This window comes from Branchiostoma belcheri, unplaced genomic scaffold (genome assembly GCF_001625305.1).
Source record: "Branchiostoma belcheri isolate BF01 breed outbred unplaced genomic scaffold, Haploidv18h27 scaffold21, whole genome shotgun sequence".
Classification (NCBI taxonomy): domain Eukaryota; kingdom Metazoa; phylum Chordata; class Leptocardii; order Amphioxiformes; family Branchiostomatidae; genus Branchiostoma; species Branchiostoma belcheri.
This window is the reverse complement of record NW_017803602.1, coordinates 319,028-343,209: the sequence shown is the minus strand read 5'-3', so window position 1 is coordinate 343,209 and position 24,182 is coordinate 319,028. Positions and strand designations below refer to the sequence as shown.

General features: G+C 38.5%; 1 protein-coding gene across 2 annotated transcripts in view; it reads left to right on the top strand.

The window, feature by feature from the left end:
• LOC109469756 (syntaxin-7-like) overlaps positions 1-22,329 on the top strand; it is a 31,095-nt gene extending 8,766 nt beyond the window's left edge. For both annotated transcript variants that reach the window (XM_019768354.1, XM_019768353.1), the window contains exons 8-10: positions 4,243-4,315; positions 18,916-18,998; positions 19,959-22,329. In XM_019768354.1, coding sequence (XP_019623913.1) covers positions 4,243-4,315; positions 18,916-18,998; positions 19,959-20,054 — 252 coding nt within the window. In that variant the 3' untranslated portion in view covers positions 20,055-22,329. The remainder of the gene's footprint in view (positions 1-4,242; positions 4,316-18,915; positions 18,999-19,958) is intronic.
• Positions 22,330-24,182: the final 1,853 nt, after the last annotated feature.

Genomic DNA, 24,182 nt, shown 5'->3' with positions numbered 1-24,182 from the left:
CCAACACTACCTGTGGCCAGTTGCAGAAATAGTCCTGTTCATGGATTTATCCACTGTGATCATACTGATTTATCTTTGCTTACTAGATGTTCTGTTTTCATCCCTCCAATGCAAACTATTTTTCATGGGCTCAGGTCTCACTGTAGGCTCACTGTGAACACCCATGTTAGTGCCAGCATTCTATTACAGGCATAATCCAGGCATAAATCATGAATCCATACACTACTAGAATTCTTGCATATAAACTGTAAGAGGGGTGGCACTCCTTGGTATTTATTCTTAAACACAGTCATGGTACATGTACTTAGTATGGTGGTTTTCCTTGAAGGCAGCTGGACTCTTTTTTTTTCTAAGTACGGTAATTTATACATTTTAAAGAGCTGCCCATTTAAACAAACTAAAAAAAAAAAACAATTCTGGGTAGAGAAGCCAAACATGAGAAACAAAAATTACAATGTGAAGATCGAGAAGAATTTTAATTTCAATTTTTTTTTCTCTTTTTATTTCTGAGGAACTGTTATGTTCCTCAGACTGAGGACTACAGCATTGCAGCCTTGAGTTCATTCAACTGGGCAATGCAGCCCTGACATCTGTTGCCTAACACTGTCACCAAATATGCCAGAACAGCAAAATATGACAGCCAAGGGGTAGCCTGGTAACCAGACCGCCGTGAGCTCAGCGCTATCTCTTTGGCACTGAGAGCGTTTTGGGCTGCCAAACCAGGTCCCAATTACCATGCGCCGGGGAGGTTTTAGGTTTCTTCACTTGTCTAACAACTTCAGCGGCAACAGAAGACTAAGCGTAATACAGGGAGTCAGCAGATATAAGGAAAACAGCTGGAGATAGGTCTGTGGTATAGCTCGCCTGTGCTTGGTAAAGGTCGGGGCTGAAAAATTACCGTCAAGCCAACCAAAGGTTTGGTACCCAGGCTAGCCAAGGGGAGGGAAAAATTCATGTAACGGTCTTGCAAGCACGTCGGCAGAACGTAGTCTGCATCTGCGCGAAACCCGTAATGTATTGTACATAGCATTTTGGCAAAATGTCTCATACAAGGTTGTATTCGCTCATATAAGGTTAGCATTTCGACAGTAGTTTCCAAATACCCAACGAAAAACCCAACGAAAAACGCGAAAATCCGGGGTTCTGCGCAGGCGCAGTACGTTCTGCTGACGTGCTGGTCTTGCAGATGTTACCCATCTAGCAAACATTCTGAAACACTGCTGATAAAGAAAAAGACATAAAAAGTACCTTGCAGCAGCAAAGTGTTAAAATTGATGTTTAATGTTAAAACTGTGCTTAAAGCTAAAGAACAAAAAGAGTAGCTATAGCAATAAATTATTGTACTAAAATTGATAGCAAAGCAAACTTAAAGGTCATTTGATGTGAATCCGAATTTACCTTAAATTTGATTTGTTTCAGCATTTGAGTTCTAGCTTAGGAATTACATATTCTACATCTGTTGTTTCTTGATTGAGGTAGAATTCAATGAATACCAAAGCTATATTCATATTGGGCCACTCGAAAACAGACAGCAGAAATTGAAAATGATACACATTTCTTAAGTGTATAGTTTTGCTAGTGAACATCAGTGCGTACTTGTTTTTTTATTTTGTCTCACACAAAGATTTCTCCTCTGGTAGATGTTATCTTCAGAATGTAATTGCTGTGGTTCTGCCTGACATCATGACCTAACTTTCAGCATATGTGGGTGTGAGTAGCCTAGGAGGCAGGCTCCCTTACAAGAGATAAATCACACCTCGAACACTGTGATTGTAACCTTTTACTGTGTGTTCCCAGGCCTGTAATACAGTTTAACCTTTGTCATATGACTCTGCACAATTTGTCCCTGTTTCCAGTCAAGTCTGACCCACAGGACAAACAAAGCCAAACAAACAGCACTCAATAAACAAGACCCACATTGAAGTTCAGTGGCTTTTTCCTTTGGATATGATGAAAGGCAGCAGGCTCAGTGTTGAAAAATGATTTATCATGATGCAGGCTTATTTGGGTCTATCTGCAGCTCATCTGGCAATACATCATAGACTGGCACAGGTGTATAGATGTCAGCTGAACTACACTACAGTTTTATGTTTGGCAATGATGAGGACTACATTTACCTATCGATTTCTGTAGCTTGTCATCATCACACTAAGATGGAGCAAAGGTTATGGACATATGTTTACTTATGATATATCATCTACTCAAAACTAAGCAAAGGTTGTTTTGAAACCAGGCATGCATGATTGATAGAGATACATGTATGATATTATCCTAGTATACAGTTTCAAATTCCATAAATGGGTTGTAGTGCTGCCATAAATACATACTCTGAAACATCATAACAACTTGTGAGCTTTGATACAAGTTCAAAGACTCAAGGTTTGCTGGTATTTCATTTTGAAGTTTTCTTCCAGGGTTCATTCAGGACTGGTGCTTTCCATGTATGTGGGCAAATCAGATAAACAGCCCATAAAATAAATATATTCACTGATATCTACCTACTCTCCTCAGAAAGTGCTGAATGTTTTAAAAATACTCAGTTTACTAAAGGACTAGTCATGCAGACCATAGTTTAGCTGTTTTTGTATGTATACTGTCATCTGTACTGTAAATTACAGTTGTATGAATTTGAAAACCAAGGATTGTGCTTGCCAAGTAAACCACTCAATCAAGACTTTCAAAAACCATTCAACATAAAGTGCAGAATGTAATATAACCAAGAGTATGGATCATTTGCTTGATACTCTGGTGGTGATGAAAATAGCCACAGGAATAGAATACAAAATACATGTCTTGTAAGAGGATGTATATTTTTACTGCCATGTAGTTCTGAGATAACTCTCTGTGTCTGAAGGATATAGAACAGTAAGTGAGAGTGTATCAAAATACAAATTACTAGCTTTAGATAACAGGAAGTATATGATAAATCTACAATATATTTATTCATATCAATGAGATATTCAACATTTACATTCAACATCATTTACAATTTATTATACTTTTGAAGTTTTCCATAGATTGTCATTATGTCATATTAATAACTGTACAAATGTGTATGTATATATACATGTATATTCAAAGAGCTTTAAATTCTGATTTTTAATCTCCTTGGTATACATGTATGAATATGCCTCTTGTTTCACACAATCTGCCTGGTTTGTTTGTGAAAAAAAAACTGAATTTCTAACCCACCAACTGTTACAGTAAAGTAGAGACATCTTAAATCCCTGAGACTCCAGTAGAAGACATGAATACAGACATATGACAAGGCCAGGACATTAAGGTGTCACTATTGTATAGTAGAGACCTTTGCTTCACACGTCCACGACCCCCATGGTTGACCTTCTGACCCTAATATCTCACCTAGCTGCCGGCTCATTCTGCTAAGTCATCCCCGAATTATGATGGTGACACAGTTGTCCACGGGCTAAGTCTTTGCTTTTATGTCCGAAGAATAGTGTTCCATGGACATGCAGAGTAAGAGCAATAGGGTACATTTTACAGAGGTCAGGGTCAGAATGACCCTTATTTCACTCCCATGACCCCCAGAACTTGTGATGGCCTGAAGGCCCTCGTACCTTTAATCATTGGCCAGATCTATTGGTCCATAGATGCTGGAGAGTTAAAGATGTATTAAAATTGTACAAAAGGGTAGGTCAAGGGTGAGGGTGGTTTTATCTCTCATCATGGTTGAGATATGCGTTACAGCAACATTTACCACAATCATCATTTAAAGCCATCATTGTAAAACAGTGTAAAACAGAAGAAATACTGGATAACAGCAGTATTATATATGAAAATATGGTTTCTAGTATGTACATGTATATTAAGTATACCTAAGGCTATTGCTGACCTACATGTACACTGTACCTCAAAGCATACTGACTGAAATGTGTGCATGTGTACTTGACAACCAGCATTGTGAATTTATATAAAAGAGAATACTTAATGAACAATGATGAAAATTATATCTGTAGTCAATTTAATATTTATCATAACATGGATATTTCATAGCAATGATGGGTTCCTAAAGTGAAAATGCTCCTAAAGTGAAAATGCGCAAGTGTATAGGCTGAACTAGTAATTTTAACATTACCTACTGTGCAGATTCTAGACCTGCAATGTTAGCAATGTTAAACAAGCAATGAAAACTGTGAGGTGTACATTTTCATATTTTCTATACATTTCCATGTACATGTATGTCTTGTCTTTATTTTGTGTTTGTTTATTTGTTTGTTTCAGGCTGATATTCTGGACATCAATGAGATTTTCAGGGACCTGGGTACCATGGTACATGAACAAGGAGAGATGATTGGTGAGTACCACAGATAGAAAACTGGTTACTTTGTGTGCTGAGCAGGTTTGACGGCCTGAATTACATGGTACATGATAAAATTGATTTTCTGGGTGATGAATGATAAAAGATGTAACCCAAGGGTAACCTTCAAAATTACAAGTAACTGTATAATCTAAGTTACATACAGCTGCAAACCCTAAAATAGATTTAAAAAAAGAGATTTTATTGATTATATTTGTAAAGGAAAATGTAAAACGTATGTTCTGAAAGTTACCTGTATGAATGAGTAATATCATGGTGTTTTGGGAATACTGGATATTCTTTGATGGAAATAGTTTTTGAAAGGAAGAATCATGTCTGACCCCCAAGGCATTGACCTTGTTGCACTTAAATTAAGTTTGGTAAAGTTAGAAATGTTCTAGAAAAGTAGGAAGGGGGAGGGGGGCGTGATCAAGGCGGGATCACAATTTCAGAAATGCAATGTCTTCTCTCTCTCTCCATCTCTTATTTTATCTGTGCCTGTTAGTCATGTTTACATCTCATGTCAAAATGGAATCCTCCCATCAGAATTTGCAATGAACCCTCTAACCTTTGAGCAAACTCATCAAGCCTTGTTGATTCCAGCCCCATATCTCAGCCTGTAAGTAAGAGACATGCTCAACAACTGCTGTGACCCTCTATGCGCACATTACAAATTGACTGCCTGTCTTATATATTACAACCACGGCTATCTCCCCTGTTAACATACGTACATACATCTCCACTGTTATTGCATGGATTTGAAGATTGTAACTGAAATCTGTTGGAAAGATCTTGTATAAGGAGAAATAGTTCTGTCAGTTCAATGTCTTCGTTGGTAGCAGGTGATAACAAACTACCTACAGCAGGGGTCAAACTAGAGTTTACAGCTTGTAAATCTTTCTGGTTTGATGTACAATGTACTACATTTGTACCTTAGACTCTGGTAGTCTGCTTACAATTTTGCAGACAACACCAATAATCATTAGTTTGAGTAGTCTGAAAGGCTGCAAGATGTATGAATCTCTCAAAAGAGTTTTACTCAGCAGTGTTTTTGTCATCCATTTGTATTGACCTGTGAGACACTAAGCAAAGTACCCTGTTCCAACAAGTCATCCAAACTTTCTCCTAGCTGCAGGAAGTGCATCACCTTGATGACTGTCTGATGCACTCAGCAGTACCTGGACTGGTGCATTAGTGCCTTTGACATGCAGTTGTGCCGCCACAGGAATTGTGCCCACCTCGGCAAAGTTGATGAATGTGAGAAGGTTTCACCTGTGATGGAGAGTCTGACCCTGCACAGTTCAACTGTGCCCTACTTTCTCATGTATTAGTGCAGGCCATGCGTGAGTGGTATCCCCCCTCTGACGGCTTCACCCGATGTCATGGCTACTGTTATTAAGGCCGAAACCAATTCAGGCAGCCCCAATAACGGAGCCGGAACCCCGTCTGCCTCTCACACCTTTGGCCTCACCTACATTTTACCAGCAGGCTCATTCCAGTTGCCTTGGTGGAGACAGATTGTTCCCAGCGGTAGTCCCTTCAGCTACCCCCCATTTAGGGTGTGAGTCTGATAGCCAAAGTACACTGGCCTGAATTACCTTACATATTGACAGAAATCTTGATGTACTATTATATGTAAATTGGGCAAAAGCCTTTCATCTCTTTCTGCACATCAATGAAAACCTGACTAGCAGGTGTGCAGAAACCTGAAGTGGATATGAGAAACATGTTGAAGATATAAATGAGATCCTTGGGTTGAATAAGTGGATGTACTTAAACCCTATATATATCCCTAAGGAGATCTGGTACTATAAAGCTGAGGAGTTTGCCCAAAAATGTTTATTGGAAGCTGAATAAGATATTGTGTTCAGCAAGAGAAAAATTCTGAAATACAATCTACACACAGATACACATAGAATGATAGCAGACTGGTGTCTCAGAAGACAAGGGACAAGAGAGTGAAAGATTGAAAGAGTAGGACAGACAGTGTAGAGAACATGTGTTGCCATTTCGCTGTCCTTAGTGCTGATTTAGTTGTGCTGCTACTGATGCTCAGGAGCCAAATGATGTTGCAGAGTTGAGTCACATAATGCATTGTATGTCAATCTCGTATGAAATGTACTGCAAATTGGATAGTCAAAGAGGCCAGAAAGGGGTTAAAAATAGGAAAAAAGTAGAAACATCCTAATCTTATGTTATTCTGTATCTATGTCTTACTTTGTACTGTTTACATGGAGCCTTGTTACCTAGTTGCTATAGTTCGACAACAGTTTGTGCTGGTGCATGTATCAACAACATCCAGAGACTCTAATTTGAAGCAGTTTTACATTCTTAATCTTTTTCTGGTATTGACTTTCCCTGAAAAATGGGCAGAGCTCAACTTTGGGGAGGGATGCAATCCCCCGCTGGTCCCTGTTTATACCAAACACTTGGATTGAGCCATTCATCACCAAGCTAATGCAGTTCCACAATGACTTCTCTCAAGGTCGTAGAGGACCTGAATGAATGGTCCGCCCTATTTGCAGTGATGGATAGAAGGTACTTGACACTTAGGAAATTGGATAATTTGGGCACCTGTCCCACTGCATTAAGTAGAACATAGGTCATAATGCTTGTAATTGTTGTTGCTGGAATTTGGTTCCTCCCTCTGTTGTGGGCAGGTCACAGGGGTAGACAGTAGAGAACCCAGGTTAAACGTGGCAGGGAAAGGGATGGTGGGTAAGTGCCTGGTCACGTCTGTTATGTGATCATCGCACAATCACAAAATAAGGGCTTTCTTGGGATAGTCATGCATATGCATGTTTACTGCATAATTCATCTCTCTTTTTAGGGAAAGGCTGTCTTAGATCATTGCTGGTGGTTGATTCTGTCAGCCTGCATGAAGATTCTTTGGTATCAAAGAATATGGCCACCTACAATGAATGTGACTGCATCATAGGGTGAAAACTTCCCATGTCCTTTTCCTTTTGACATTTTCTTACCATCCTGATTATAGAAGGAAATTATGTTGAAACTTTTAGACAGGTCTGTGTATTGGTTGTTCAATAATGATCAATTATTTAAAGATGCCTTCTATGTGTCACTGATACAAAATTCAATACAAGACCAACAAGATTATTACTATTAGAAACGTTATTTACACACAGTACGGGTAATTAAAAGTAGATGTTCTTTGCTGCCTCCCAAAAATCTAACAAATGGAGATGACTAAATAACAACAAGTGAACGCTTTATTAACATCCCTCTTTTTTTTTATTTTCGAAACGGAAGAGCCCGAGGTACATTGTAATCAGCTCGGAGTTCCTCTCATACATATATAGATCAAAGGTCAATGACCCATTTAGCAGTAAAACGCAGCTGGGACCATGTTTTCCTCTCAACCGGAGGGCTATCTCCTGTAACACAGCTGACCTCACCTCCACCCCATGCTATAAAACATCTGGCCAAACTAGGTCATTTTGTTTTCTGCTAGAAATGTGTTCTAATTATCTGAGGCAGAAAAATAGCTAGTAATTGTCTTCACTTTATAGGAGACAAATTATTATACATATATCAAGTGGTTAGTCTTGCATCTGCTTTAAACCAGGGATGATTAACAATTTGACCTAGCCAATCACATGTCACCTTCCTCAATCCCCTCCCATCATGCCTCACTCTGCCAAATCCCTCCACCCACCCCAAAATCAATCCTCGCTGCAACCTCATATACTGTAAACTAATTTCATCTTATCCCATCGGCCACCCAACATGTATATCAGTCAGCTCCACCGCCTGCAGCTGGCCTCAGTTAATAGCCAGCTCACATCAGCCCAATCCCTCCATTTAAATACAAGTATTGCTATGACTTGTTTTACTTAATGCCTCAGGAAAAAATACAGTATGGGGTGGAAATAAAGATAAAGAAATGGCTTGATTTACTTTTGTTGTTGACACAGCTGCCCACGTAGAATTAAATGCAATATTACTTTTAAGATGTAAAAGGTTATAAAAAACTTTAAATTCCACCAATCACATGTCACCTTCATGAAAAACAGCTACCATTCGCTGTGTATGGCAGTTCTTACAGTTAAATCTCCAATGCAAAGATGATAAAAAATTATGACTCTGTTGAAGTAACTTCATGGTACAGGACATTGCTAGTAGTTCATTTCTTTCGGTGAAATCTTTTGGTACAGATCTGGCAGATATCCTTATCTTGTAGCCTCATTAATGTGTGTTTTATGAAAAGTAAACATTTCCTGAACTTGAATGCCTAGCTTTATGTACATTTCTCCCGAGCTGTTATAAGTCTATGTCAAATGTCATTAGATATTATTCAAAAGATGTTGACCCATACCATGTTGAAAATTGCCCCCAGAGTGTCATCCATCTGTGTTAATCAGGATGAAAGTTTGACTGTTCACTCCATGTATGAACCAAGTGTCATTTGTGGCATCTTGCTCACCTTTCCCCAAAGAGTTCAGCCCACCATAATCTAATCACTCCTTTATGCACAAATTTGTCCTGCTTTCGGAAGTAATCTTCCTGCCACTGTAATCTTCCCCAGGTATCACGGAATCCTGTGATCAAATCACGTATGTGCCTTTTTATCCTGGGTCACTCAACAATCAGTCTATACTAATGTGATTTTTATCCCTCTGCCTCAGTATTAGGGACAGGATTACTCAGACGGTGGGCCACCAATCCACATTTCCTGCTTAGCCTGGGGAAACTGCCTTCAAGCTGGCCATATTGATGTGTATTGACATTAACCTAATCAGTCGTTAATGCTTCCTCTACTCTATTCAAAATCTCATCTGGCAAGTAGAGTTCATGGCTCTCATCCTGCCATACTCCATTCATTCTTTAAAGTTACTGCACCCTAAACTTTCAGTAGTATAGTTGATGGACCATGTGTCATAAGTTTTCTACACATGAATCTTATTCATGCAAACAGAGCAACCTCACATTACTTGCCGCTTGTAAGGTACTTGTAAACTAACTTAAAGGATCAGCAACTTTGCCCTTTTGCTCAGTCCCTAACAAGAGTTCTTAAGATCTTAGCTACATGATGTATGTATGAATATTAAATGTTTCTTATGCTAGAGCTAATCCTTGTTCAGAATAATCCTTTCACAGTCTTAAACACAGTAGACCTGGCACTGAAGCGACAATGTAACATTCATACAATTAAAAAGGCTCACGCTATGCTGTGGCACTTTTCCAGGCTAGTTTTGCCTTGAAGATATACGACCTGTTTGACCTACTTATCCAAAGTATGAGACCAGTCCTGTGCTAATGGATAGTGTGAGTGATCATTTCTAATCAGATGTAGTTTATATGTACTGTTGTGCATCCCTTCTTTTCAGTTTTAGGGCATCCCATTTATCTGCATATAAAGCCAGATATTTCATCTAAAATCTAATAACTCAGTGAAAGGTACATGAGGCTCTATGATTAACATGAAGGATACGGTTCTGATAATGACATGTCTTTACAAATATAATAAATTAAAAATCAAGATATTTGCCAGAAAATTCAGTGTGTAGACATTGGCCAAATGCTGATAACTTGCAATGGTACCACCGGTATATCATTATTGATATATCATTGTGTAATTGCACCATACTGCTTGAGAGTTTGCATTTTCTTAATGTGATGTTGGATATTCGACTATTTGATTTAAATCCACCCCTTCACTTGTCTAGCTTAAAATGAGCATATTGCTCTCCTCTTACAAACATAAATGTTTACTCTCAGTTTACTTGACGTGTGCATTCCATGCATCTGTATGGATGTGCAGCTGATCTGCATAATATGGCTCTCTCTTGCACCAGTATTTCGACTAATGACTTTTTCCTGAAGGATATCCTATTTCACTGTGATGACTAATCTTTTGGTCGGAGGGATTTCTAAATGAAGCCCCTAAAAGCATCACACAGGACGGAGCGATGATTGAAGTGACCCGTGACGAGAAGTTGCCACGTCTGATAAATGACTTCCATTTTCTACCTTGATTATTTCCCAACCTGCCCTGGGCTTAAACAGTAGTATTCATGTCATATAATCAATTGATAATCTTCTGGACCCTTAGATTAAAGCTACGCTGATCAAATTTTGTTCCTCGAATCTTTTAATTCAAAGATATTGACTACAATGGCCTTGACTTGAGTCACTCCCAAGGACAGGTGGTTGAAAAATGCCTGTAGGCAGCATGTTGTTTTCCTCTGGTTGGATTTGAAAATAGAACTTAAGTGAAAGCCCCAGAAGTGAGAAGTGATCAAAGACTGTTCTACTTTCTAACAAGGGGCTCAGCTAAGGGCTTTTCATTAAAAATTTATGGTGTCAGTCAGAAGACTGTTTTGTCCACTTTACACTTAGTTCATTTATGCTGTACATTGATATTGTAATTTCAAAATTATCCCTTTATCAACTTTACAAAGACACAAAAAACCCAGGAAGTGTGGGAGCAATGCTTTTCAATCTGTAGAAAATGTAGACTAGACACAGCACCACTGTACCATCTCACACAAGATTTAAGATGAAAAGGCAACAGTAGAAAGCAATCCTTCATCCGTTTTACATTTAGAGCAGTGGCCCCAAACCTTGTGCATTTGATTCACTTTCCAATTGGAAAAATCTGATGACTTGGTAGAGTCCATTGACATGGCCTCATATATTGCCCATTCATCTGACTTTAGAGAAGTGATTCCCTCCCAACAGGATGCTGGGATAGCCTGGAGACCTGTATTACATCTACATGTAGTGTTTGTCCCCTGGCCATGGGCTGCGTTGGGCAGATCACTTGTGCCATGAGGATGTGCAAGAAGTATATGCATAGTTCAATTATGGGAATTTGTTGCTGGTATCAGAGAGTGCAAATTTGCTCTCGGGGAAAGAAATACAAAGTCATGTACCATCAAGTACATTAGGCTTGTACTCTTTTCATGCATCATTTCATGAGTTGTTGGTCACAGGAGGAGAATATCTCACATCATGACCCACAAATTGCTTTTTACATGCAGAAGACCCTTTGGCTTGAAAACTATAATCCAACAGTACTGTAATCAGAAACTGCTCCAACATTATACATTTCAACTACATGTACACCATAATTACCCAATACAAACACAAAATGTACAATGGTCTGCTCAAACATGAATTGTGAACTTCAGTTCCTCGTGTGGATCCATAATTCTGGACCAATATAATCAATGTCTTGAAGAACAGCCACAACAATATCTACTGTTCCCCTCAATCCTTAATATGGATGATTTACTGTAGCATACATGTACCTGTAATGTGATGGTGAGACCTGCTACAGATAGATGACCAGATCTTTCACCAGCATACAAGATGTGGGCAGCAGAAAGAGTGGTGGTACAAGCATTGGTAGAGAGGTCCCACAGTAAGATGTGTGAGTGTGAGCAATGGAAGGCTTGTAGAGTTCAATGCGATATATTTTGAAAGTCTGCTCTCATGAGTATTCTCAGCACAGCCATACCTCATACATCTACAGTCCTTGTAGGCAAATACCTTAGTGTACATGTAGTTCTCTCCAGACCTTTGACTTTTCTTAGACAGTTCATACAGTGTCTGTCGATAACATCGCTTCAGTCGGGTCTGCTCTGAGATTGCTTCTGTTGCTGCTATAGTGTGATCTTGTCAGTTTCTTGAAAGACCTGTAGATGCATAGAATAGAGTGTGTATGCATTACAGTGCTTAGAAAGGATTTGACCAAAGGAACAAAGATGGTATGACATTTCCTGCTGGATTTGTGTAACATGACATGAATAGTATACAGTCCAGGTCTGTCAGCAACATGCCAGTCTGTGCAGGGACTTTGAAACATTGCACCAGGTGAAACCGTATTCCTGTACTTTTGCTGTGTCATTCAAGTACATGTATTCTTTTTGCAACTATCTCTACTGTGCAGCCCTCCCATGCTGCCACAGTGCAGCCCTCCCACGCTGCCACAGTAAACCCTCATCATTTTTACAGCAAATTGCTGAAGTGTTACTTGTCCCATACACACGCAGTGTCATAGTAGAGAAACTCACAACAAGTTACACAAGTTAGGGCAGGAACACTGAGTTCAATACAGCCTTCAGTGAAATCCCAAAGCATCAAGGCTGTAATCAAAGTTATCATGCAATCCCTTAAATTGGTAATTCTGGTTTAGTCTGTCTCTCACACAAGCATGCCCATAGTGCATGTATCATGCATGCCCATGACTGACATGGGTGCCTTTTCTTTCCTAGTACTGACACGACTGTGATCATTATTATATCAATAACTGCCTTACACTTGTGTGATCTTTGTAAGGGACAACTGCGTTGTGCCATGAAAGGTTACTAAGACAAACTGTGTCTTCCAAACTCAGTATGTGTGGCATGTAGTACACACTGCTTGATGTCCTTCTTGGGCCACTGCACAGCTAAACCCCTGCAACTGTATTGTCTCATACCGCTTTATCTCTGACAAAAGCATCCCAGCAGGCTACAGGAGGAATGTGAGATGAGACAACTGGAGAGGTGTATATGTAGATGATTGTACTCCTAGCCCTAGAAACATAAAGGTAATGGTGTTAGCTGTCCTGACATATTCACTGCAAAGGAAAAAAAAAGCCTTAAAGTGAATGTTAAACTTGAACTTGAGTCTTTATCTTTCAGTGAGTTACTGTTATGTATGAGAGAAATATTGCTGAGCTGTGTAGGATGCAGGGCCTATCCCTTCCTGCCTGTGCCATGTCTTACTGATGGTTGTTCACAACATGCCTGTCAGGCAGACATAAATCTGCTACGTTATGTTATGATGGAGATTTGGGTGCATGAGAAGAATTACGTGTCTTGTCATGCACACAGCAGTCACTGAAGTCTGCTGCAGTGGACCATCATAAATAAGTAAAAAAATGTATCCTTCCGGCTGACAAGCCTGAAAAATGTGCAGTCATTTTTATTTCAATTTCTTTTCATATATATTCTGCAATGATTCTAATAGACAAGTAGACTTTGCTTCCATATGATTTCATGATGTTATTTATGTTTGTGGTAAGAGACCCAACCATGATGTACGACCAATCCAACCTAGACTGTTATATGCATATAGTTAATGGTCAATTCAATCATAAAGGAATATTTAGATCTTGATTAGACAGAGAAATTAATACTTATCAATTTAGTCGTATTAGGCTTTGCAAATCCTCCATCCAGGCTATAGGGCTGTTATCATGTTCAACAGTAGAGCACAATTATTGCAGTTCATGTATAGGTATTGTACAGTGTATAGTAAGGCCTGATCAGATAAGCTTTGCAAAAGTGGTCTCAAAGGGAATACCATTATTTCTATTGAGCCTTAAAGCCCGGAATTTAAATGTAAGCATCCCAGTGTTTTTATAATTGAGTTGCAGGCTGTAACAATAACTCATCAGCGTAATTCCACTTGCTTCAGAGTCAATAATGCCTGTTCTAGATTTTAGAACAGAAGTAGTTAGCACAGCCAAGTCCATTCATACATTACTAATGATGCTTGCTTTAGCATTGCACAATTCCAGCAATTTGTCTCCAGAGAATACCTCTACATGGTGAACTATGAAGCACTTAGTACTCACTACACAAGGTTATAACAAAACATTTTACTGGTGGTGAGTTCCAAGGGAGAAGTCATTGACAAGTAAACCCAGATGCTTTCTTCTTTAATTGCCATCAGACAACAAACCCAATGGCATTAACTCATTGTACTGCATAGTATTGATGTGATGAGCTGTTACAGTAGCAATGTCACCTTTGTTGTACATGTAGGTTGTTGTACGATTTCGATGGCATAGAGTTTTCAAGTGGACTGTGACAGAGACTAGTGCAGACAAGAACCTCAAACAGTCTTTTTCAGAATAAGGCAGCAAAATTTTGTATGCCACATTCATGACTATCTCAAGAATGCCATCCGTTTGCCACCTGTTGTTTTACAGTCTAATTAAGGCTCATAAGACCATCCCTGCACAGTGGGGGGACAAGGTGACTAATCTTTCCTCAACTTTGTCCATCATTATGTGGTTCACTGTTATACTCCATCTGTAATCCAAACCTTTCTCTGTCAGATCCACCATTGGCCACTTGCAATAGTCAAATCCAATGTGCTATGGTGTGCTTTAAGTACAGGTTGAAGTATGATCTTGGGACTATAGCAATATAATGGTGCATTGGTGTTCTGCCAGCATCATCCATTACCTCCATGCACCTGAGATACTGGTTTTTGTGTAAGGCCCATGGGTCCAGGGGGAATCCTGCATGTAGTTTAAATCCCTTTGAAGTATATTTCAACCTTACAACTTCTATAGTGCATACTCTGCAAGATTTTGAAAAGTATAGTTGATGGCTGATTTGGAATTTGAAAATGAAAGAGACTATTCATGACTATAGTGTATTTAGCACTTGGGTAATCGTAGATTGTTCATGAAGACTTCACTCTTCCTGCCCAAATATAACCCAGATATTTTAGGCCCAACTCGCTTTAACAGGAAATATCATGACTGATTCCCGCAGTATTCCTGGCTGACTTTGACGAACGTCCTTGTAGCTAATGGCAAGATAGTAAATAAGTCAAGCCGAATAATGAGGACTCTGTAATTATACTTTTATACATTGTAGCTCAATCGCCATCCTTAATGAAGCCTTTCCTACTCACACCATTAGTTTAAACTGTTCTAAGCACATTGATCTGATGGATGGTCTACTGGGGGTCATAAAGACATCAATATGATACTTTTAATGGCTGGGTTATGGCCTAATCTGTCAGAAGTTAAGCACAGTTTTGAGCTGTGTTCCAAACAATCAATGTTGTGTGTTATTGGGAAGAGTCCAGGCTTACATGGATCATGTTTGGGTAGTTAACTCAGATAGCAGTGATACATGGCACACATTGCTTCCAGGGGTGAGCCTGGAGGTGCATGTATGGTTAATGAAAGATTATGCAAGGGTTTTACTAGATTTCAAAATTATTAACAGGCAGGGCGGTCTACTAAAAATCTCAATGGTAATAATACATTCCCCAGAGGCAGTACAAGACTAGAATAGCAAGCCTACCAAAAGGATGGAAATTCTTTGAGTTTCTAATTACCTTCGCCAAGAAGGTTAATGTTTTCAGAGGCGTTCGTGTATGTGTGTGTGTGTGTGTGTCTGTAAACACGATAACTTGAGAAGGCCTTGAGGGATTGTCTTGATACTTAGTAGGTGGGTAGGTCTTGATGAGACCTCAAAATGATTAGATTTTGGACCCCCTAGTGTCTTGTTATGGTACTGCAGCTGAACTTCCGGTTTTCATATCTCATGATCTAGACATGCTAGGGTGACGAAATTTGCATGGTAGGTAGGTCTTGTGCTGGGAAAGAAGTGACGTAAGTTTGGGCCCCCTAGCGGCTTGCTCTGGAACTGCAGGGCTAAATGTTTGAAAATATTCAAAAGAGGATAACTCAAGAACCGGTTGACGGATCGTCATGATTTTTGGTATGTTGGTAGCTTACGTGATGCTTGATATAATTATGTGACAATTATGCAAATCTGGATGTAATTTGCATAATTTATGGGGAAATGGATAAATCAGCTGTATTCCATGATAGGACTATTGTATCTTGTGAAATTGGTAATTGAGAACGAGAGAAACACAGACAAATATTCATTATGTAAATGAAGACCTAATTTGCATAATTAATGAGAAAATTTCATAATTATGTAATGATAAGTGCCTGGAATTTTATACTTGTGGTATTTGAAAGATAAGTGAAGGTGAACATCATTAAACATGATGTATTCCAATTAGGACTTCATTTGTATAATTTATTAGGAAATGCTAGAAAGGCATTGTTTGTTAATAAAAGACTGTCTTTTGGTTGAGAATATGATAAAATCATATAATTCATGAAAATGAGGATCCTATTTGTTAAATCGGGGGAATAATCTATAATTTGTCAGTCATAAAGATTAACATCATTTGGCGAAGGTATGAGATCGGGGAACTCTAGTATTTTCAGAGGCGTTCGTGTGTGTATCTGTGTGTCTGTAAACACGATAACTTGAGAAGGCTTAAATGGATTGACTTCATATTTGGTAGGTGGGTAGGTCTTAATGAGACCTCAAAATGATTAGATTTTGGGCCCCCTAGCGGCTTCTTATGGTACTGCAGCTTAACTTCCGGTTTTGATATCTCGTGATCTGGACATGCTAGGGCCACGAAATTTGGATGGTAGGTAGGTCTTGTGCTGGGGAAGAAGTGGCGTAGGTTTGGGCCCCCTAGCGGCTTGCTCAGGAACTTCAGGGGCATTTCTTTGAAAACATTCTAAAGAGGATAACTCAAGAACCGATGGACATATCGTCGTGATTTTTGGTATGTAGTTAGCTTAAGTGACGCTTGACATAATTATGTGGCAATTATGCAAATCTGGATGTAGTTTGCATAATTGATGAGGAAATTATATAAATCAGCTGCATTACATTATAGGATTATTCAAGCTTGTGACATATGTAATTGAGAACAAGAGAAACACAGGCAGATATTGATTATGTAAATTAACACTTAATTTGCATAATCAATGAGAAAATGTTATAATTCCATGATGGTAACTGCCTGGAATTTCATACTGGGGGTATTTGAATTTAAGTTAAGTGAAGGTGAACATCATTAAACATAACATAGTCAAATAAGGACCTCATTTGCATAATTTATGACGAAATGATAGAATGCCTTTGTTAAGATAAGGTTGTCTTTTGATGGAGAATATGATCAACTGATATAATTCATGCAAATGAGGATCCTATTTGCATAATCAGGAGGAATAATCTTTACTTTGTCAGTCATAAAGATTAACATCATTAGGCAAAGGTATGAGATCGTGGAACTCTAGTTTGTCTGTTGATTCTGTCTGTTGTAATGCCCAGTCATCATCATCATCAGTCATCCTCATCAGAGGTGAAGCATGATGCTTTTTCTATATAGCTATGCCCAGTAATAACAGTAGAAGAATCCACAAAACACTGAGAAGCTTATCCTGCAAATTTCCATTCCATAGACAGAGATTAAATGTTGGCCAGCTGACCTCAAGATTGGGCGCATTGATTGGATGCACACTGCATTGCAGGAACTACAGATTTACATGCATTCCACATCAAAAGTTTGATTCCTGGATCCAGATCTAAAAATTGTTCTGTCCCAAATATTCAATCACTTCTTCCTTTCTAAGCATAGACCTTTCAACAGGAAATCAAGGAAAATCCAATCAGAACTTCTAGATTCATCCTGCCGATACCTTAAACTGTACACAATTGCACACTCATCTCCTGTGATAGAATAAAGTGGAACCAATAGGTACAACCTGGAAATCATTGGCAGGTAGGGGATGCAATGGCTTTGTCAATAGAAACTAAAATAATCTTGGAAATTGACCTAAAATAGCTGTGTAGTCATCAACATTTAGCCTTAATAAGTTAATTGTAAAAGGAAGGCATGATACTCAGGGGAGGAGTGCTTGGGAGCAGTTAGAAGAAATAAAGTCAAACAGAGGAAATAGTCTACATGTATGTGAGAAATGTTTGTTTCCCTTCCACCGACACCGATATTGAATCATACACATGGGGAATTGTCAGTACTTCTCTTTTCATTGTTTAATACATTATGCTAAGCTCAAGGCCTAAATGCTGACTGAACTGATATCTGTAATTTGATGAGCGTGAAAAGACAGATTTCCAATATGGTGGCTGGTTTGTGACAAACCCAGGCTTAGCACAACTAGGATGGAACGACTGCAGATTTATGACATCCCGTGGGAACTGGACCTAATTATTCTGCCCCTATATAACATACAAACTTAATAAGTATTGGTGTTATGGCAGGATTCGAGTGCATTTATGTCAGTTTGATGTGCAGAGTAATCAGACTGTGCCGGAAAGATGGCAGCATGAAGAGTTTTGAAAAAGGGCAGATTTGCCATTTTGATAATTACTGTGGTGATGTACAGCCGCTAGTAATTGGGGAGCATAATTTGTTTGTGGCTTGAAAGGTCATAACCTTTACATGAGAAAAATGCCAATGTTGATAATTAGAATGACACACTTGTGTCAGTCAGCTTGTTACAGAAATGACTAAGTCTTATGTCATGTTGGTCACCCTTGAACAAGAAGTTTATCATAGGAAACACTAATAGGAACCAAAGAAATGATGAACATCTTATAACTTAGAAATTAAAAATAACCCAGCAGTTTTTAGCAGCAAATTGATTAGGCCTGATTTTTCAAAGAAACCAAAATACTGGGCTTTACACACCATTTTCTTGCTTTAGTCTTTTAGATGTATGTTTCAATTGTTTTTTTTTTACATGTCTGTGGATTATGATAGGTCCTAGTTGATGACTTTGCCTAGAAACTTTGTGACAACATGCTTATTTGAAAAACATCCTCAGGAGAAGTTGAGGCCCAGGCTTGTTAAGACTTCCGTAAATGCTTTTATGGAGTGGATCTTAGCTGCCCCCTCCCCCCAAATGCCTCTGCATCTATTCCTATCCTCCTAAGAACTGTCCTACTTTCTTCTTGCCATGACTGATCCTCTGTCACTGTTGAAACCTGCCGTTACAGATACCATAGAGGCAAACGTTGAGAAAGCCTACGGCAATGTGGAGTCAGGGAACAAACAGCTAGAGAAGGCCAGCCAATATCAGGTAAAGCCTGCTCTCTGTTTTACTTATTTTATCACAGTCTTACAGACTCTGTCTTGTAATAGACTTAGGTGACTTAGAATGATTGCACATCCCTGTCCTCATCAGTTATGGGTGGTGGTAATTTCCTGGAGGAAAACACATCAGTTATCAGTCCTTATCAAAGTAATGTGTATGTGTGAAATGCTTCCTTAACTGATGATGATACCAGTAATGTCTATGTGGAAATCCTTAGTGGAATGAAATCAGTGCCATCTCCATAAATTATTGTAACTTAAGTGTTTTGATTGCTAAACAAAAACAACAAAACAAAACAGGAAACAAAAAAATTTTGTACCATTCACACCAACAAAGTCTGTAACTTATTCAGACTCTATAACTTATAATTATATTGTGAAGCAAAACTCATGCCCTGTTATTTGACGTATGTCTGCCCAGGGGGGATAATATGATAGTGCTTTGCTAGTGTGTTGAATTACCTCTAAAATTGCTGTATTGACATGAGTCTGTTTATCATCCTTACATGAAATATTTGCTCTTTGTATGAGTAGAAATGAAGCAGCAACATATTTCTAGACCTGCTGGTCAGGATATTTGTGCATGTTTAACCAGCAAACTGCAAACTCCCATTCTTTCTGTTTGACAAATGTACCAATTTAAAAGGTAATTATACACATGAATGGCCAGCAAATATGACTAAATCAGTCAGTGGCAGCAGTGAAAGGTCACGGTGACGTATCATGCCAAGATCACTCTGCACTGCTGTTACAAACTAATACCTCAGGCATTGTGCAAATGCCAAAAGTGCTGACTCATAAAGTAGCCATTTCCTTAACCAAATAATAAAGTTTGATATTCTTGATAATGTCCGCATTAGAATTGACATTTTACAACAGCTTACTAATGGTGAAATATATCCAATGACGTTTGAAATCTAATGTTGTTGTTGTCTTTTTCTCTCAGAAAAAGGCCAGAAAGAAGATGTGCTGTTTGCTGGTGGTTCTGCTCGTTGTGGGTGGCATCATTGCTCTTATTGTTTACCTGTCTGTCAAGAAATAGATGACACAACCATATCACGCTCAGTGAGGACATAGACTATTCTTCAAGGAATCAAACAACTCAAGGATGGGAGAGTTTGATTCAGAAACATAGCAAATGAACAGGAAAATCTAGAATCACTCATCAGCAAATATGCAATCTGATTGTAGACTATCCACAGTACCACAGTACCATGTTGATTTACATGTATTTCTCTGTTAAAAAAAGAAGGTTAGAGTCACACAATATGCACCTTCCCAGACAGATCTGCCAAACATTAGATTTGACATACTCATCTTTCATTTTTGTTGTTTAAATTTACTGGTTCTTACCCATCCCTCCCCATAATGTACATAGTAAATGAGAACCAGTTATATATTCATACCAACTATAATTAGCTTTGCACTATAAGGGACAAGTATGGCTGTAATATGGATAATAGGATCAGGAAGTTGACATTGATTTCATGTCGCTTACTTAAAGTTAATCAGTTATCATTAGTTTCATGTTGTAAATGCTGCAGAAAAAAATGAAGTGAGGTAAAATATTTTATATGAGATTTTAGATAATTTTTCCTGGTTTCAGTTCAGCTTATAATCTCTTGTAATGAGCTTTCCCAGCCTAAACTTCATTTTAAACAGTATAAAGTGTGTAATGTGAATTAATCTGAAGTCTAGGGACAGAGTACAGGATGCATGTATGATATAACACATCCTTCACTTCACGTCTGCCTTCTAAGTTAGACTTCTCAGACATTCAATACTTTTGGCTGGAAACCAGCCAAGGCCATTCTTCCAAATTTTGATATGTAAGAAAAATCTGTCTTATTTTAGTCAATAAAGTTTCTTCAAGTAGCCAATTTATATTCCCTACCATCAGATGACCTTTTGCTGCTGACAGATTTGACAGCATTGCAATGTTAAGGCACTGGTGAATTATAGCCATTCTTTATGCTTTTCTTCGTGTTATATCTGCAGAGAACTACCTTCTTGTTTGAACCTGCAAAACAATGTATATGTCAGGGTAGGGACCCTGATTCTGATATCTTTGTCTTTGTCGACCCAGACTCCAATCAGGATGCTGTTAATGTGTTAGGGTGGTTTCCTATTTACAGGTCCTAAATTTCAAGTCCATCTAAAGAGGCATGAATAAAAGCTGAAAAGTTCTGTCTGTCTTTGAAGCGAATATCTTAAAATTTACAGACAGAGACTCTGATTCTGATTTCTACCAGTACAATTGCCAATTCTACCAGAGCAGAGTGTCTACCCTGACACATACAGTAATGCAGATCAAACATATCTGGCAATGTGATTATGAAGATAGATGCACAAAAATGAAGACATAAGGTTTTGCTCAAAATACCCCATGAAGTAACCTTGAATCTGGAGCTTCCAAAGTGAAACATCAACAGAAGCAATCAATAGAGACCTATCCATTTTCTTGATGGATAATGTATTCAATCTTTCAGAATCACTGGGTTTAACTAGGAGACATCTTTTGTTTTCACACCAGTGCACTTTACATCATTTACTTATGAAAGCTGTCAAGGAGAGAGGGCATTAAATTGACCCATATTTTATAGCCACTGTAATATCACACTGTGCATTTAATGACAATATCATATGAGGGAATGCTTAGTTTAATATGAATTGTTCACTTTATGCGTTTGGGGACCTTATACCTGTTCAAGGCCAGCATTTTCCACCAGGATGATTTTAACTGCCAGGTCTTAAAACAGGAGGGTCATTTATGCATGCAGATGAGTATTAGCATACTTTACAGCTCCTCTGCTGACAACAGTGTGTTAGATACAAATGTATTTGGTAAGAAAAATAATTCACAAAAAAATATGTTGCTTCAGTTCTTTCCATGCTTTCAATGACTTATGTTGATCATATTTTTGAAGTGTAAAATTGATACCCAAATTTAGTTTCCATGTTGTATGTCTGCTAAGTGTTATCAGCATGGTAGATTGAATTACCTGTACTTTGCAAAATTATCCCTTGCAAAGCTTGGTGAATCCTGACATTTATGAATGCTGCTAAAACCTTCTTTTTGTGATGCTTGCCATGTCTTTGATTTTAGCATTGTGAAGTAACATAGACTAGATTTTCAAGATTTTGATCATTCCATCGTAGAAAAAAAGATCTCAGTCTATGTAGTTTTTAGACAATCTTGAAAGAAATGTTTGATTTTTGTACTTCTGACCTTGTGAAACATGTACATGTTAGTTTTTCTTATGCTCCATTCTTTTGTATTTTACATCATTTCTTGATTAAAGAATTTAAGCATTGACTATCATTATGGCTACACTATTCTTATTTTGTCCATCCTCCTATTCATCCCCAAAATCCTAACGTAATCAGATATCACTACCGAATCATGTCCCAAGCTTTGTCCTGTGCTTCATGTACATGTAGATAGTAGATGTGGCGCTTCGGATTTCGTGTAATCTATTTTGGCATTTTACTACCACAAATGACCATATATCACTCCGCCATGTTCTATGTTAGAAATTTTCGACGAGAAAAGGAACGATTTCTACACGTTTTAGGTAGCATTATCCACATAGATGTTGCCAATAGACCATTGAAACCCGACTGAAAGGAAAAGGGCATTAGAGTGACTTGAATATTCGTGATGGTCAGACTGGTTAATGGCTCTATACTTTGTTCTTCTAGTACTAACGTTAGACATGCACGGAATACATTCAAAAGGAAAGCACATTTATAGAAACAAATTCCCATGGGTTTCTCCAAGTGGAAGCAGGCGGGTTAGTTCTGTATTATCTTAACTGTAAATGACCACGTTGTCTTGATGATTATTACACACACATGCAATGTCTGTTTTATGTTAGTAAAATCTCAGCAGACATTGTCTGCAATGCTTCTGTTGCTTGCTGGCTGTCGCGATAAGCGAGTGTTGGCGGTAACAGGGTTTACCGCCAGAAATATGGCTTCCTTCGGCATGCATGCTCTGAAAATGAAGATGTCATGAACTTTTTTCACCCCCACTACACGACTGTTATAGAAAATGTACAGAAAAGGGAAGAATTGAGATACGCCCTTAAAGGGTTCCGTGTGCATTAATTCTCCAGGATGGATTGCCGAGCACCGACTATTCAAATCATCGTCACTACAAACAGGTAAATGTATCTAATCGTCTGATATACCTGACCTTGAAACATGGCGAGACTATCACTTGGTAAAATCCTGACGTCATAGAGGCAGCAGCAATGTCATTATGTTCTTCCTGCCTGGCTGAGTCGGTTCCACTTGGTCTAAAATTATATCCCGATCATATAGTCTCACTTCTACGCTACAAACTCAAAGTGATCGCTATTTCCTCTCACTTCTACGCTACAAACTCAAAGTGATCGCTATTTCCTACTATGATATTTACATGTAGCTGAAACCATGAGTTTTTATTGCTCTAATCTCCAAAAAGAGGCTTGCTTTAGGCGCTGGCTTATTTCTGACGCAATGTAGGCGTTCTTATCTTTTTTGTACTGTACTTTTGTTGCTAATCAAATGAATACTATAACCAATTTGATACTAGTACTGTCTTGCTTGCAGCCGGCCTCCAAAAGATATGCCTGGAGATTACTACCGTTTCTTTCAGATTTCATTGGTTTAGTTTCATTGGCTGCTTCCTTCCTTCCTTTCATGTCAAGCTGAAACAAAGTATTGGCAAAATTTGTTTTCTTGTTAACCTGGGCTGTTTTATTGTTAAGACGTTTCGTTCCGTTTGACGATTTGCCCATGGGAACTTTAGCTTTCAGCAGTGTAATAAAACGCGCACGGACTATAATTTGAGTTTAGAGGTTGGCGCCATCGTGTTTAAAGGGTAGCCTTGCGGGCTTTTTCTGTTTCCCACACGATTTACAATCGAAAATCGATCAAGAGCAGAATCAGTAGAATGGATCTTGGTTTATTAGGAACTCGTTTCAACTAAGTATGTCTACAAGATCAAGAACTGCGCGTGTAATTTTCGATTGATTGCTTGGGTAAGTTCAGATTGCTTGCTCACTTTCATCGTTGATTCCTTCTCGTTAGGCGTAGCTGTTTTATCACTTTGGTCGCCCTTAAAGTCTTCGTTTAATAATTCAAGTGTTAGGCATCTGGTCGATATTTTTAAGAAAATCAACCA